At 41.3% G+C, this 17709-nt stretch overlaps 1 protein-coding gene across 1 annotated transcript in view; it reads left to right on the top strand.

Annotated features, from left to right (window-relative positions):
• The window catches only part of LOC126457273 (general transcription factor 3C polypeptide 1), a 368859-nt gene that overhangs the window by 9294 nt on the left and 341856 nt on the right, over positions 1-17709 (top strand). The window contains exon 2 of the mRNA XM_050093437.1: positions 1362-1481. Within this exon, the coding sequence (XP_049949394.1) occupies positions 1409-1481 (73 nt within the window). The 5' untranslated portion in view covers positions 1362-1408. The remainder of the gene's footprint in view (positions 1-1361; positions 1482-17709) is intronic.

The raw sequence follows: 17709 nt of genomic DNA, 5'->3' as shown, positions 1-17709 counted from the left end.
AAGGGACACGTACAGCACAAAAGCGTACAGACCAACCTCATCTGTTGACTGACAGAGACTGCCGACAGTTAAACAGGGTCCTAATGTGTAATAGGCAGACATCTATCCAGACCATCACACAGGTATTCCAAACTGCATCAGGATCCACTGCAAGTACTGTGACAGTTAGGCGAGAGGTCAGAAAACTTGGATTTCATGGTCGAGCTGCTGCTCATAAGCCATACATCATGTCAGTAAATGCCAAATTATGCCTCGCTTGGTGTAAGGAGCATAATCATTGGATGATTGAACAGTGGAAAAACATTGTGTGGAGTGGTGAATCACGGTGCACAATGTGGTGATCCGATGGCAGGGTGTGGGTACGGTGATTGCCCAGTAAACGTCATCTGCCAACGTGTGTAGTGCTAACGGTAAAATTCGGAAGCAGTGGTGCTATGATGTGGTCTTGTTTTTCATGGAGTAGTCTAGCATCCCTTGTTGTTTAGCATGGCACTATCACATCACAGGACTATATTGATGTTTTGAGCACCTTCTTGCATCCCACTGTTGAAGTGAAATTTGGGAATGGCGACTGCGTTTTTCAACACAATCGAGCACCGGTTCAAAATGCACAGCCTGTGGTGGAGTGGCTACACAGCAGTAACATGTCTGTAATGGACTGGCCTGCACAGAGTCCTAACCTGAATCCTGTAGAACACCTCTGGGATGTTTTGGGACACCGACTTTGTGCCAGGCCTAACCGATGGACATTGATACCTCTCCTCAGTGCTGCCAGTCCCCAAGAAACCTTCCAGCACCTCATTGACTGTATGCCTGCAAGAGTGGAAGCTGTCATCAAGGCTAATGGTGGGCCAACACCATATTCAGTTCCAGCATTACCAATGGGGGGCACCACGAACTTGTAAGTCATTTTCAGCCAGGTGTTCGGATACTTTTGATCACACAGTGTATAACATTCTGGATTTTGTTTAGATCTTTCAGAATTGCTGTAACATAGTACTGACCATATTTAATACACAAACCAACAAAGTTCTTCAAGCTATTACCTTTTTCCCATAATTAGTTGTGGAATTGCGCTTTTAAGGTATATATCGTTTACACTTCGACGACTACTTCCAAATGAAGTTAAATCAGTGATAAGGGAAAATATTTTTATGATATGACATAATTATAATTTCAGTCAGAATTTCACAGTTTTGAAATGCCTCCCAGTCTGAAGCCCACTCTTTAAGTTTGAAAATGTTTTCCAGGTGCAAACATTTTTGTCTTAATGTGTGGTGATCTTGTGAAAAATTGTCTTTAATTATGCATCATAAAGAAATCTTGTGTTTTAATAATATTTGTTCATATATATTTTTTAGGATACAATGGTACACCTGTGATCGCAGTATTTTGAAGTAGTGCCAAAATGGGAGATGATTTAGTAACATGCCTAATCGACGAAATCTGTCTTGAAGGACTAGATGGCATTACACTTGACGGTATGTTTTTTTTTCACCTGTAAGCTCATTCAAATATGAATATCTAGATGTAATTACAAAATAGGTACAGATGTAAAGTAATACTATATTATCTGTATTATCAGATAAAAGAAAAGATGGTGTTTACAGAACTAGTATGTTTGTGTTGTGTGGGATTTTTCCCATGTAGCTGATGTCTTTAAATCAACTGTGCATAAATCATATAATCATATGTCTGTAAATTTTAATTAGGAAGTAATCCAAAATTCTAGGAGTAAATGAAATATGCTGTACATAATTGTCACTATTCAGATGGGTGTTCAGGTAGTGTAATGTTCATTTAAGTGAAACATTCAGATAAGTGCCCATTTTCCTGATTGCACAATTAGGTATGGTTTCTAAACAATCTCCGGATGAGATGTAAAGTTGCTATGTCATGGAGTGACAATGTTGATGGAGTACATTCTTTGGAATTTTGAAGGCGGCATATGTAAAATTCTGTGTGCATTTACTACTTGTGCAGAAAGCAGACTGCAGTCGTAAGTTTTGAAGGCATGAAAGAGAGGCAGGGGCTGGAGACGTATTAAGACAGAGTTACAGCCTGTCCCTAATTTTATTCAGTTTGTACATTGAATGTGCAGTAAAGGAAACCTAGGAGTAATTTGGAACGGGAATTAAAGTCCAGGGAGAAGAAATAAAACTTTTAGGTTTGCTGATGACATTATAATTTTGCCAGGGATGGCAATGTACCTGGAAGATCAGTTGGATGAAATGGATAATGCCTTGAAATGAGATTATAAGATGAGTTTCAAACAAAAGAAAATACAGGTAGTGGAACGTAGCTGAATGAAATTATGTGATGCTGTGGAAGTTAGATTACGAATTCAGAGGCTAAATGTAGAAGAAGAGTATTTTATTCATAGCTGCAATTTTCAGCAACTGTTGTATATATTTTAACTGAAGACATTGAAATATCCCAAAAACTACACATCGCATCAAAAAAAGTTTTAATTCCAATTTGTTTGTCTTGGAGGGTGACATGCAACAATACCACACTCGACCACCACCCCACCCCTTTCGCGGTTGGTAGGAGGGGGGGGGGGGGCAACTTTGAAAACTTCAATGGGAACCCCCATTTTTTATTGCAGATTACGATTCTGCAGCAAAGTCTACACGTGTTTTGTCTGAAGCATTTTCTTCGTTTTGCTACAGATGGCACTGTAATTGGAGGAATAGAAAGGCTTACATAATAATAATTTATGACATGCTACTCGATGGCCCTTGAATATCCAGTGGCATGAGGGACCCCACCTCCATGCTGCAAGGTTAGGAAAGGCCAGTATTTCATAACTTTCAATTGGAAACCCCATTTGCAACATTGTATTCCTATGACTTATCGAACAGGGGACTACTTAACGTACCACCGTGGCTATGTGCGAACTACAACGTATCATAGTAGGCGATCAGAACTCACTTATCATGAAGATGTGGAACAGACAGCAGCTCTAAACATTACAATATTTGTGCAGTGTGTGTTGCCTGCACATCTACCTATCATTTGGAGAACAGATGTGCAAGTGGTTGGAAAAGTGAAATGATCCTGATTTACGGAGAACGTAGGAAAAGTGTTGAGGCTCCTGTTGCCTTGCATACTTAGTGTTTTCCAGAGAAAGCTCATTCTCATTCATTTTTTTACTAGGTTGTGAATGCCTTCATGTCTGATGGCAGCGTACACACAGGCCAAAGGAAACAAAGCAAATGTGTTACAGGAGAAGCTAATGAAATAGCTGTACTAGCGGTAATGCACCACAACCCTCAAATAAGCGTTCAACAATTACATCACCCTTCTGGTATGTCTTTAGGTAGTATTGTTACAATACTGCATTGTCATAAGTATGGTCCATATCATGTGTCATTGCATCAAGAACTTCATGGTGCTGATTTCCATGAAGGGCATGTTAACAAATGCAAATGACCCCCACATTCTTTGCTGAGGTATTATTTCCTGATGAGTCTACATTCACAAACCATAGTAGTGTTAACCAGCACAACATGAATTGCTAGAGTGTAAACAATACCCACGGATTATGGAAAGTTGACCAACAGCATCCTTGTTCGGTTAACGTATGGTGTGGCATCATGGAGTACAAACTCATTGGTCCATATTATTTTGATGTAATGTTAAATGGATGCAAATATTGAATGGTTTTGGAACAGGAGCTGCCAATACTACTGCAGGATGTTGTCCCGCACATGCTATAACGTATGTGGTTTCAGCATGACAGTTGCCCATCGCATTACACAATTGGAACAAAGGGAGTATTAGACCATGTTTACACTGGTTTGTGGATCAAAGGAGGTGGCTCAATTAATTGGCCCACTAGTTCGCCGGATTTGACATCATCGGATTTATTTCTGTGGGAATATTTAAAAGATAATGATTTCCAGCAAGTGTCGGCAGGCCATGAAGACATGGTCAGCTGTATCATAAATGCCTGTGCTGACATTCCTGCAGATATGCTTCTGTCCTGTATATTATCATTTCATAAGCAGATTACTCTGTGTGTTGGTTGCACTACGTTTGAACATCTACTCTAATTGAAAAAGTAGATTAGCATTCGCCTCGAGCCACAGCCACAGTGGTGTATTGAGTAGTGCCCTGTTCGACCTGTCAGAGAAATACAATGTTGTGAATGGGGTTCCCAATCAGAAGTTACAAAATACTGGCCTGTTCTACCCTTGCAGCATGGAGGTTGGGTCCCACATGCCACTGGATATTCAAGGCCCATTAAGTAGCATGTCGTGAATTACTGTTGTGTACCCATTTCTGCTCCTCTGATTACAGTGCCATCCATGGAGAAACAAAGAAAATGCTTCAGACAAGACATATGTAGATTTTGCCATAGAACCATAATTTAAAATAAAAAATGAGGGTTCCCATGGAAGATTTCAAAGTTACCCGCACCATGCACCAACGGGGTGGAGTGGGGGGTTGAGTGTGGTATCATTGGATGTCCCTCTCCAAGAGCAACAAGTTGGGATTATAACTTTTTTTGATCTAATGTGTAGTTTTTGAGATATTTCAATGTCTTCAATTAAAATGAACACCGTATATTCCAGAATAAAATTTAGTCATCAGTTGAAAATACAGGGTGTACATGAAGTCCAGGAACACTTTCAATTATTTATTGGACAAGAACTAAACATTGTACGGATGTCATACATATTGCATTTTGAAGTGAAACTCTGAAAGTTTTTTTTTACAAACATTCGATATGCGAAACACAAGTGACCCAGTACACGTCAATAGGGTAATCGAATTCTTGCCGTACTCATTTCAGCATGACATGGTCGAGTATGGCAGTCGCTTCCTGTATTCTCTCCCAGGGCTCTGCTACATCGCGTGTAGAGACAGTACATACACCAGATCTTTAATGTGTCCTCACAGAAAAAAGTCATACGGGCTGAGATCTGGTGATAGGGGAGGCCATTTCATGAAACAGCTGTCCCCTTTTGTAGGACGGCCTATCCATCAATGCGGCAGCTCCGTGTTCAGGTACTCCAATTTGAATGGTTTCATAGACAGCTTCTGTCGCAGGACTTTCCGCATTGTCATTGGAGCAATTTTTAGTACATGGGATGCACAATGCACTGATTTCTTTGGACTGTTTATGAATGTCTCTCATACACACTCCACATTCATTTCACTCACACCAAGACGTCTGCTTCTCTTTGCTGGGCACAGGCAACCCATGATAACGAATTTGTTGTGCCGGTGGTAAAAGGCCTTCCTTGTTGGTGGCTTTTTACTGTACTTGGTTCTAAACTTCCATTCAACAGCTGTGGCACACTTGTTTTTGTTGAACTCCACACCGAACTCACCATGTTTGTGACTAGTCCTGACTATCGGCAAATTACCAAACTATGCTGTGGTGGTATACATGAAAAAAAAAACTTTCAGGGTTTCTCTTCAAAATAACATATGTATGATATCTGTACAATGTTTGGTTCTTGTGCAATAAATAATTGAAAGTATTCCCGGACTTTATGTACACCCTGTATATTTCGAGCTGATGACTGGATTTTGTTCTGAAATAGTAGAAGAGTTTTGCTATTTGAGCAGCAAAATAGTGCATGATGGTGGAGGTAGAGAGGGTACTAAATGCATTGTGGCAATAGCAAGAAAAGTGTTTCTGCCAAAGAGAAATGTGCTAACTTCAACTAAGAATTTATGTTAAAGAATCTTTTTTGAAGGTATGTGGCGAGAGTGCAGCAATAAATGGAAGTGAAATATGAACAATGAACAGTTGAAGCAAGAAGAGAATGATAAACTGTTTAGACAAAAAGACAATCTGCTACAGTAGAATACTGAAATATATATGTGTAGTCTGAGTGGCTGATTCTCAGTCAAATTGGTGACATACCACAGCTCAACTAAAAGAAGGCATTGATTTACAGGACACATGAGGTATTGAGGAACTTTCTCTTTTGTAACAGAGGGAAGGGTGGGAGATAATTCTAGATGAAGAACAAGTACTGCGATAAACTTTTTTTCTTTCCCCACTTTGTGGGAGTTTTCAGTGAGAAAAAGTGTCATGAATGTTTGAAATTATGTCAAACGTTTGTTGCAAGTTAGTAAGTGCTTTCATTCTCAAGGTAGGTAGTTCTTACCCACGCAGCAATTATTTCCAGGCAGTAAGTCATGTGTTTACCAATTTTGCTTGAAGTCAGTCCAGTGTTTTAGGAGATGTGAAACATAAGTACATCAGTTTTTATAATACAGGGTGTTTCAATATGAATATATGGCTTTTAAGGCTTTGTAGCACATATTACATTCTCCTTACAATTACAAATAATACACCAAATGAAAGAGAAGCACAAACAGTTTTTCTTACAATTATTCAGTGTGAACACCAATCACACATTGAGTCGATAGGCGAGCTGTTCCGAAACCTTGATGAATGTGTCAGGAGTAACTGTTGCAATAACACTGTTTCTAAAGTCGGATAGAACAGCTGGTATTGGAGGCACATACACATGATCACGTCAGACAGTGTGTGAACATGGAGGTCATGCATAAAATGCTGTGTCAACCAGCCCCTAGCGCCCAATCCACTGGTCGGATACAACGTCGTTTAACCAGTCACGTACTGCGTTAAGCCAGTGAGGCAGCACACCATGTTACTCCCAAATAAAAATGTGTTGTTCATCTTCTTCCCATTGAGGCATGGGCCATAGCTGTAGCACATCAAGATAAGAAACATCAGTTACAGTTGATTCACCAAAAAAGAAAGGCCCATAAACTTTCCGCAGGTATATTTCTTGGGGCTAAGTGTGAAAAACTCACACTCATTCAACTCGTTTTTCAGTCGCTCTTTGTCATTCCATACTCTTCCCATTGTGCACAGGTATACAAACAAAACTGTTTGAGTTGCTCTTTCATTTGGCGTATTATTTACAATTGTAAGTAGAACGTAATAAATGCTACAATGCCTTAAAACCGGTATGTTCATTTTGAAACACCCTGTATGTATGGATTTAGAGATTAGTGATTTTTTGGATCTCTCACATGTCTGCCCATTTATGCCATTACACAGTCTCAGCCTTCCCTTTTATCGCAGTTTCAGTCTTCATTTTGTATTGTTGTAAGTTCTATTTGTTTATTATATTCCATAAAATGTTGTGAGAGTGTTGATGAAGGAAGCAACAGCTTAGAGAGATCAAATTGCGTTGATCCTCCTTGCCTATCATCCAGATCATAATTAGAAATTGCCTTTCTGTATATCATCTTTGACATGTTATAATATGTCTCTGATGATGGTAGTCCTCCTTCCCCTTTTCCTGTATTCCCTACTATTGTGATTATTTGTACATCATGACCCTACTTAAAGCATTTGTTCATGGAGCATCCTTTTATGTGTTACTAGAATCATATCTTTTATTTGTAGTGTGTCTGCTATATTTGTACCTTCCCTATCTCCCATGACTCCGCAATAGTGAATGACATATCTAGTTAGCAACCAACACATTCCTTTCCTTTTCTTTTCCTCTCTCTCTCTCTCTCTCTCTCTCTCTCTCTCTCTCTATTCTCTCTAGCACTTCCTCTCTCTATCCAACCTAGTTAATAATGTTTGGAGAAATCTTACTTATCTGTCAGCCCGTTTATGGCTCGAGTATATGTTGAATATGCCTTTTTCTTTATTTTGTTTGTCATTTACCATTTCATCTCTGTTTATACTTTGTGGCAAAATCAGACAATTTAAGTTCCTCCCCCCCCCCCCCCCCATCCCCACGCCCACGCCCACCCCCCCTCCCCGCACACACACACACACACACACACACACACACACGTATACACTGCTACTGTCTATGGGCCCTAGTGTGCTTGCATCTGACATGAGCAGCAATCTGGGTTGAGTGGCGGCTGTAAGGAGGCAGCATGGGGCACAGCTGTCGCACCAAGCGCAGGCATGGTGGTCACAGCAAAGAGCTGCTAGGCACAGAGTTGGGAGGCTGTGCTGGGGGAGGGGAAAGGGAGAGGAGAGATGTGGGAAGGGGAAAAGACTAGTAGGTGTATATTGCTGGAATAGAAAGCATGTGTAGTGCTGGAGCGAAAACTGGGAAGGATGTGGAGGACAAAGACTTGTGAAGGTTGAGGCCTTGAGGGTTACAAGAATAAAGTAAACGCTATAGGGAGAATTCCCATCTGCGCGGTTCCAAAAAGCTGGCGTTGATAGGAAGAATCCAGATGGCGCAGACTGCAAAGCAATCATTGAAGTGAAGCACACAGTGTTGGGCAGAATGTTCTGCAGCTGGGTGATCCAGCTGCTGCTTTGGCTGTGGCCATTCATGTGGAGAGACAGCTTATTAGTTGTTGTGTCCACGTAGAAAGAAACACAGTGGCTGAAGCTTACTTTGTAGATCATATAGCTGCTTTCACAGGTAGCCCTGCCTTTGATGGGTAGGAGATGCTTATGACAGGACTTGAGTAAGTGGTAGTGGTAGGGTGTGTGAGACAGGTCTTGCATCTGGGTCTGTGGAAGGGCTAAGAGCCATGAAGCTAGGGGTTGGGAGCAGGGGTAGAGCAGGGATCATCATCATCATCATCATCATCATCATCATTTAAGACTGATTATGCCTTTCAGCGTTCAGTCTGGAGCATAGCCCCCTTATAAAATTCCTCCATGATCCCCTATTCAGTGCTAACATTGGTGCCTCTTCTGATGTTACACCTGTTACTTCAAAATCATTCTTAACCGAATCCAGGTACCTTCTCCTTGGTCTGCCCCGACTCCTCCTACCCTCTACTGCTGAACCCATGAGTCTCGTGGGTAACCTTGCTTCTCCCATGCGTGTAACATGACCCCACCATCTAAGCCTGTTCGCCCTGACTGCTACATCTATAGAGTTCATTCCCAGTTTTTCTTTGATTTCCTCATTGTGGACACCCTCCCGCCATTGTACCCATCTATTAGTACCTGCAATCATCCTAGCTACTTTCATATCCGTAACCTCAACCTTGTTGATAAGGTAACCTGAATCCACCCAGTTTTTGCTCCCATACAACAAAGTTGGCCGAAAGATTGAACGGTGCACAGATAACTTAGTCTTGGTACTGACTTCCTTCTTGCAGAAGAGAATAGATCATAGCTGAGCTCTCACTGCATTAGCTTTGCTACACCTCGCTTCCAGTTCTTTCACTATGTTGCCATCCTGTGAGAATATGCATCCAAGTACTTGAAACTGTCCACCTGTTCTAACTTTGTTCCTCCTATTTGGCACTCAATCCGTTTATATTTCTTTCCCACTGACATTACTTTCGTTTTGGAGATGATAATCTTCATACCATAGTCCTTACATTTCTGATCTAGCTCTGAAATATTACTTTGCAAACTTTCAATCGAATCTGCCATCACAACTAAGTCATCCGCATATGCGAGACTGCTTATTTTGTGTTCACATATCTTAATCTCACCCAGCCAGTCTATAGTTTTCAACATATGATCCATAAATAATATGAACAACAGTGGAGACAGGTTGCAGCCTTGTCTTACCCCTGAAACTACTCTGAACCATCAACTCAATTTACCATCAACTCTAACTGCTGCCTGACTATCCATGTAAAGACCTTTAATTGCTTGCAAAAGTTTGCCTCTTATTCCATAATCTCATAGAACAGACAATAACTTCCTCCTAGGAACCCGGTCATATGCCTTTTCTAGATCTGTAAAGCATAGGTACAATTCCCTGTTCCACTCATAACACTTCTCCATTATTTGCCGTAAGCTAAAGATCTGGTCCTGACAACCTCTAAGAGGCCTAAACCCACACTGATTTTCATCCAATTGGTCCTCAACTAATACTCGCACTTTCCTTTCAACAACACTTGAGAAGATTTTACCCACAACGCTGATTAAAGAGATACCTCTGTAGTTGTTACAATCTTTTCTGTTTCCATGTTTAAAGATTGGTGTGATTACTGCTTTTGTCCAGTCTGATGGAACCTGTCCCGACTCCCAGGCCAATTCAATTATCTTTTGTAGCCATTTAAGACCTGACATTCCACTGTATATGATGAGTTCCGACTTAATTTCATCCACCCCAGCTGCTTTATTGCACTGCAACCTATTGACGATTTGCTCCATTTCCTCAAATGTGATCCTATTTCCATCATCATTCCTATCCCATTCTACCTCGAAATCTGAAACATTACTGATCGTATTTTCACCTACATTGAGCAACTTTTCAAAATATTCCCTCCATCTGCCCAAGGCATCCACAGGATTCACCGGCAGTTTTCCTGACCTGTCCAAAATACTTGTTATTTCCTTCTTACCTCCCTTTCGAAGACTGCTAATTACACTCCAGAATGGTTTTCCAGCAGCTTGTCCCATAGTCTCCAACCTGTTTCCAAAGTCTTCCCAAGATTTTTTCTTGGATGCTGCAATTATCTGTTTGGCTTTGTTTCTTTCTTCAACATAACTTTCTCTGTCTACCTGAGTTCTGGTATGTAGCCATTTTTGATACGCCTTCTTTTTCCTTTTACAGGCTGCCTTGACTGTGTCATTCCACCAAGCTGTTTGCTTCATCCTACTTTTACACACTACTGTTCCAAGACATTCATTAGCTACTTCTAGTACTGCGTCCCTGTACCTTGTCCATTCCTTTTCCAATTACTGTAATTGACTACATTCAACTAACTGGTACCTTTCTGAGATCACTGTTATGTACTTGTGTCTGAGTTCCTTATCCTGAAGTTTCTCCACTCTTATCCTCCTACATATCGACCTGACCTCCTGCACTTTCGGCCTCACAATCCCAATTTCACTGCAGATTAAATATTGATCAGTGTCATCAAAGAATCCCCTGAATACACGTGTGCCCTCACAGCCTTCCTGAATTCCTGATCTGTTATTATATAGTCAATGACAGATCTGGCTCCCCTGCCTTCCCAAGTATACCGGTGAATGTTCTTATGTTTAAAAAAGGGGTTTGTGATTACTAAGCCCATACTGGCACAGAAATCCAAGAGTTGTTTCCCGTTCCTGTTGGCCTCCATATCCTGGAGCAGGGATGGACAAGGATATTTTTTAGATTCAATGGGTGACAGAATACCATTATCGGAGGGATGAGAAGAATAGTGGGTAAGAGATTTCTCGTTTGGGGGGCATGACAAGAGGTAGTCTAAACCTGGTGGAGAATGTGATTCAGTTGCTCCAGTTCTGGGGTGGTACTGAGTCATGAGAGGAGTGCTCCTTTCTGAGCAGAGCATGGGACTGCAGGAGGTGGTAGATGACTGGAGAGACAAGGCATAGGAGATCTGTTTCTCCATTCCCCAACGTTTTCCACCCCCCCATGAACCATGGACCTTGCCGTTGGTGGGGAGGCTTGCGTGCCTCAGCGATACAGATAGCCGTACCGTAGGTGAAACCACAACGGAGGGGTATCTGTTGAGAGGCCAGACAAACGTGTGGTTCCTGAAGAGGGGCAGCAGCCTTTTCAGTAGTTGCAAGGGAAACAGTCTGGATGATTGACTGATCTGGCCTTGTAACAATAGCCAAAATGGCCTTGCTGTGCTGGTATTGCGAATGGCTGAAAGCAAGGGGAAACTACAGCCATAATTTTTCCCGAGGGCATGCAGCTTTACTGTATGATTAAATGATGATGGCATCCTCTTGGGTAAAATATTCCGGAGGTAAAATAGTCCCCCATTCGGATCTCCGGGCGGGGACTACTCAAGAGGATGTCGTTATCAGGAGAAAGAAAACTGGCGTTCTACGGATCGGAGCATGGAATGTCAGATCCCTTAATCGGGCAGGTAGGTTAGAAAATTTAAAAAGGGAAATGGATAGGTTGAAGTTAGATACAGTGGGAATTAGTGAAGTTCGGTGGCAGGAGGAACAAGACTTCTGGCCAGGTGACTACAGGGTTATAAACACAAAATCAAATAGGGGTAATGCAGGAGTAGGTTTAATAATGAATAGGAAAATAGGAATGCGGGTAAGATACTACAAACAGCATAGTGAACGCATTATTTTGGCCAAGATAGATACGAAGCCCACACCTACTACAGTAGTACAAGTTTATATGCCAACTGGCTCTGCAGATGACGAAGAAATTGAAGAAATGTATGATGAAATAAAAGAAATTATTCAGATTGGGAAGGGAGACGAAAATTTAATAGTCATGGGTGACTGGAATTCGAGTGTAGGAAAAGGGAGAGAAGGAAACATAGTAGGTGAATATGGATTGGGGCTAAGAAATTAAAGAGGAAGCCGCCTGGTAGAATTTTACACAGAGCACAACATAATCATAACTAACACTTGGTTTAAGAATCATGAAAGAAGGTTGTATACATGGAAGAACCCTGGAGATACTAAAAGGTATCAGATAGATTATATAATGGTAAGACAGAGATTTAGGAACCAGGTTTTAAATTGTAAGACATTTCCAGGGGCAGATGTGGACTCTGACCACAATCTATTGGTTATGACCTGTAGATTAAAACTGAAGAAACTGCAAAAAGGTGGGAATTTAAGGAGATGGGACCTGGATAAACTGAAAGAACCAGAGGTTGTACAGAGTTTCAGGGAGAGCATAAGGGAACAATTGACAGGAATGGGGGAAAGAAATACAGTAGAAGAAGAATGGGTAGCTTTGAGGGATGAAGTAGCGAAGGCAGCAGAGGATCAAGTAGGTAAAAAGACGAGGGCTAGTAGAAATCCTTGGGTAACAGAAGAAATATTGAATTTAATTGATGAAAGGAGAAAATATAAAAATGCAGTAAATGTAGCAGGCAAAAAGGAATACAAACGTCTCAAAAATGAGATCGACAGGAAGTGCAAAACGGCTAAGCAGGGATGGCTAGAGGACAAATGTAAGGATGTAGAGGTCTATCTCACTAGGGGTAAGATAGATACTGCCTACAGGAAAATTAAAGAGACTTTTGCAGATAAGAGAACGACCTGTATGAATATCAAGAGCTCAGATGGAAACCCAGTTCTAAGCAAATAAGGGAAAGCAGAAAGGTGGAAGGAGTATATAGAGGGTCTATACAAGGGCGATGTACTTGAGGACAATATTATGGAAATGGAAGAGGATGTAGATGAAGATGAAATGGGAGATATGATACTGCGTGAAGAGTTTGACAGAGCACTGAAAGACCTGAGTCGAAACAAGGCCCCTGGAGTAGACAACATTCCATTGGAACTACTGACGGCCTTGGGAGAGCCAGTCCTGACAAAACTCTACCATCTGGTGAGCAAGATGTATGAAACAGGCGAAATACCCTCAGACTTCAAGAAGAATATAATAATTCCAATCCCAAAGAAAGCAGGTGTTGACAGATGTGAAAATTACCGAACTATCAGTTTAATAAGTCACAGCTGCAAAATACTAACACGAATTCTTTACAGACGAATGGAAAAACTAGTAGAAGCCAACCTCGGGGGAAGATCAGTTTGGATTCCATAGAAACACTGGAACACGTGAGGCAATACTGACCTTACGACTTATCTTAGAAGAAAGATTAAGGAAAGGCAAACCTACGTTTCTAGCATTTGTAGACTTAGAGAAAGCTTTTGACAATGTTGACTGGAATACTCTCTTTCAAATTCTAAAGGTGGCAGGGGTAAAATACAGGGAGGGAAAGGCTATTACAATTTGTACAGAAACCAGATGGCAGTTATAAGAGTCGAGGGACATGAAAGGGAAGCAGTGGTTGGGGAGGGAGTAAGACAGGGTTGTAGCCTCTCCCCGATGTTGTTCAATCTGTATATTGAGCAAGCAGTAAAGGAAACAAAAGAAAAATTCGGAGTAGGTATTAAAATTCATGGAGAAGAAATAAAAACTTTGAGGTTCGCCGATGACATTGTAATTCTGTCAGAGACAGCAAAGGACTTGGAAGAGCAGTTGAATGGAATGGACAGTGTCTTGAAAGGAGGATATAAGATGAACATCAACAAAAGCAAAACAAGATAATGGAATGTAGTCTAAGTCAGGTGATGCTGAGGGAATTAGATTAGGAAATGAGGCACAGTAGTAAAGGAGTTTTGCTATTTGGGGAGCAAAATAACTGAGGATGGTCGAAGTAGAGAGGATATAAAATGTACGCTGCCAATGGCAAGGAAAGCGTTTCTGAAGAAGAGAAATTTGTTAACATCTAGTATTGATTTAAGTGTCAGGAAGTCATTTCTGAAAGTATTTGTATGGAAGTGAAACATGGACGATAAATAGTTTGGACAAGAAGAGAATAGAAGCTTTCGAAATGTGGTGCTACAGAAGAATGCTGAAGATTAGATGGGTAGTTCACATAACTAATGAGGAAGTATTGAATAGGATTGGGGAGAAGAGAAGTTTGTGGCACAACTTGACCAGAAGAAGGGATCGGTTGGTAGGACATGTTCTGAGGCATCAAGGGATCACCAATTTAGTATTGGAGGGCAGTATGGAGGGTAAAAATCGTAGAGGGAGACCAAGAGATGAATACACTAAGCAGATTCAGAAAGATGTAGGTTGCAGTAGGTACTGGGAGATGAAAAAGCTTGCACAGGATAGAGTAGCATGGAGAGCTGCATCAAACCAGTCTCAGGACTGAAGACCACAACAACAACAACAACGTTTTCAGAAGTAGATCTCCCACAGACCACAGTGTTCACTAAATACCTGAAGGATATGCTTAGCCCTTAAGTCTGAAAATATCCACGTCATATTTGCAACTCCGTGGATTTTGTCGGGCACCTCAACACTTTATGATTCTTGAGTCTGACATTCTTGTGCACTCTGATATTGTCTCTCTTTTCATCATTGCCTGTACAAAGATCTTTGGAAGTTATTGGTCAGAAATTTGATATGACACAACGAACCTTTTCAGGCATGTCTTTGCATTGTCATACTTTCTTTTCTACCATGGTTGCTACAGGCAGACAGAAGGAGTAGCCATGGACAGTTCTCTTTCCCCAGCTGTCGCCAACATGTATACGGAACATTTTGGGGAGGAAAGCCTGGAATCAAATCAGTGGAAATGTACCTGTTTCTTCTGGTATGTCGATGACACTGTTGTCATATGGACTCCTGGAAGAGACAAGCTGAATAATAGCCATTTATCTCTCAATTCTATACACCAGAACATCAATTTTACCATGGAAGTCGAAGTGGATGGAGCGATCCTCCTACTGGATGTTCTGGTAAAAAGAAGAATGAATGGAACACTGGGCCATTGCATGTGCCATAAGAAGATGCACACAGATCTCTACTTACATGCAGATAGTTACCACCACCCTGTGCAGGTGAATGCATGTTCAAAATGTTGGCACATAGGGTTCGCAGCCACTCTGACAGAGAGAGCCTCGACCAGGAGCTTGAACATCTAAGAATGGTGTTGTGGAAAAACAGCTATGAAAGTGGCAAACTTGGAGAGCTTTATGTCGTATACTGACTGTCGAACTGGCAGAAACTGAAGAGGAACCTCAGGAAAATGCTTCCTTTGCATTTGTTCCATTTGTGTCACATTATCTAGAAAGGCAGGATGAACTCTATAGATACGTCAAGTGTAGGCTGTCTTCCCTCCACCAAATGAAACACAGGCACAGCTTGGTAGCATCAAGAATGACTATGTACTGCGTAAATCTAGGGTCTGTCAGATCCTCCTGCCAATGTGGCTTGACTTAGGTAGGTCGAACAGTGCATACTATCTAAGATCATTGCCAAGAACGCTAGTGGCATCCCAGACTGCAGCAGCCTAACAAGTCAGAAGCTGCCAAACATTGCCTATCCAAATTGCACAAAATGGATTACAACCATACTTTTGGGAATGTGTCATTAAAGAACCCATCAAGATTTGAGTAACAGAACTGCTGATCAGTCGTGATACTAGCTACATTCTCAGTGAGACCTGGGAAACTGCACTGAGTCAGATTAAGAAGAGAATGGGGATATTCCATGGTGAATTGACTTCAGAGAGAGAGAGAGAGAGAGAGAGAGAGAGCAACATCAGAGACACTGCCAGCACATGTCCCTGGTGTAAACCTCAGACCAGACAACTTGGTGGTGGGAGGAGATGTTGGATGGGGCATTGATCACATGCAGAATGTCAGGTCAGAGGGAGGGAGGGGGAAGGAGGAGGAGGAGGAGGAGGAGGAGGAGGAGGAGGAAATACAAGCCCTGAGCCAGCTCCCTGGCAATCAGTTCATCAGCATAACTGATGCCAGACGATGGCAATGTGATCACTTGCCAAAATATTATGCCCATTGGACACTGACCTCCACCCATTTGCATGTGAACTATTTTGTCACTATGAAATCCTCCTTTTATTATTTGTGTTTAAATTTCATCCCACCCAACAGATTTATGATTTTTTAAGGATTTTCATGACATGATATGTGAGAAATTTAAATCCTCTATATCTGTGTTTCATTGCATTGGGATTTACGTTAGGACAAGGGTTCCCCAGAGATGAAAATACTGGTTTACTATTTGTTTTGTCCATTTAACTACTATGTCAGATATTCCCATGTATTTGTTTCCATATATGAGAAACTCCGCATCATGGCTGTTCTTTTCATTCATCTGCAGTTTCCTCATTCTAATGCAGGAGATCATGATGCCTTCAGTTACCCATGAGGTTTTTTTTTTTTTTAACTGTATTTGTCACTTTTGCTGGATGAAAAGAAAGTTTGATTCAGTTTTTGAGAAAAATATATTAGCATTTTGCAGACTTAAGTACCTGATTCTTTTCACTTTATGGGTCTTACCTAAATTTGGCAGTTGAAAAAAAAGGGCTGAATGGTCAGATATAAAAATGAACTTTTTTGTAACACATTTAATTGATACTGCTCACAATATTATCTGTACACGGCACAGTATGTCGTGTTAGTCTAGCATATTCATTAAAATTTAGTGAGGCCATATATTTATAGATAACAAGTCCTTCAGAGAAATGGCAAATGTGTCATCAGCTCTTATATGTATATTGAAGTCAATGAAAATTATGACCATTTTGTACAACTATTCTGCCTGCAACCTAATCAGAAATGTTTAAAATTTGTCTAGAAATGTACATGTGATTGAATAGCCATTCTTTATTTAATGAGATGTTTCCTTTATTCCAAATTATTTACATTCTGCCAGAACTCTCCATACTGTATTTATATTTATATGTTTATTACATTTCACTTCATAAGCTTGTGCTTAAAACCCTGGGGAGGGGGGGACGGCACATAGCTCGGCTCGTTTGTGAGTTCGTGCATGGCACACGCAGGCCCCTGAGCTATGACAGCCATTTCTTGCTTCCTTGGCTACATTCCCTTCCCCATACCCCTCCGTCTGTCCTCACTCCGTCACTTCTGGCTCCTCCTTCCCCTCTCTCAGTATCCTTGCTTACATCAGGCCGATATCCTCCTGGTTTCTGGTATTGTTCCTCTTACTTTTCTTTTTTTTTTTTTTTTTTTTGCATTTCCCTTTTTGTCATTTTTGGTCCCCTTTTGGGGTTTGATTTCTCCTACTAAATTTCCTGTCCTTAATGTTAGCCAACTGGGGAAAGACACCTCTTGCTGTGGCTGTGTGGCACCCACAGGGAGAACCCCTTATTGGAGTGGGTGATATCAGGGTGGACACTTTGCATATGAAATGTATTAAGCTTTAAGCTGCGCATCCTGGTATGACCATCTGTGCTGTTGGCAATTGATCTTTTAACACTGCGTCTTATAACCCTGCGGCCTTCCCTTCCCTGGCTACACCCTAGGAGGGCCAG

The sequence above is a fragment of the Schistocerca serialis genome, chromosome 2 (genome assembly GCF_023864345.2).
Source record: "Schistocerca serialis cubense isolate TAMUIC-IGC-003099 chromosome 2, iqSchSeri2.2, whole genome shotgun sequence".
Classification (NCBI taxonomy): Eukaryota; Metazoa; Arthropoda; class Insecta; order Orthoptera; family Acrididae; genus Schistocerca; species Schistocerca serialis.
Note: the sequence above shows the minus strand (reverse complement) of the source record. Positions and strands in the feature narration are given on the sequence as shown.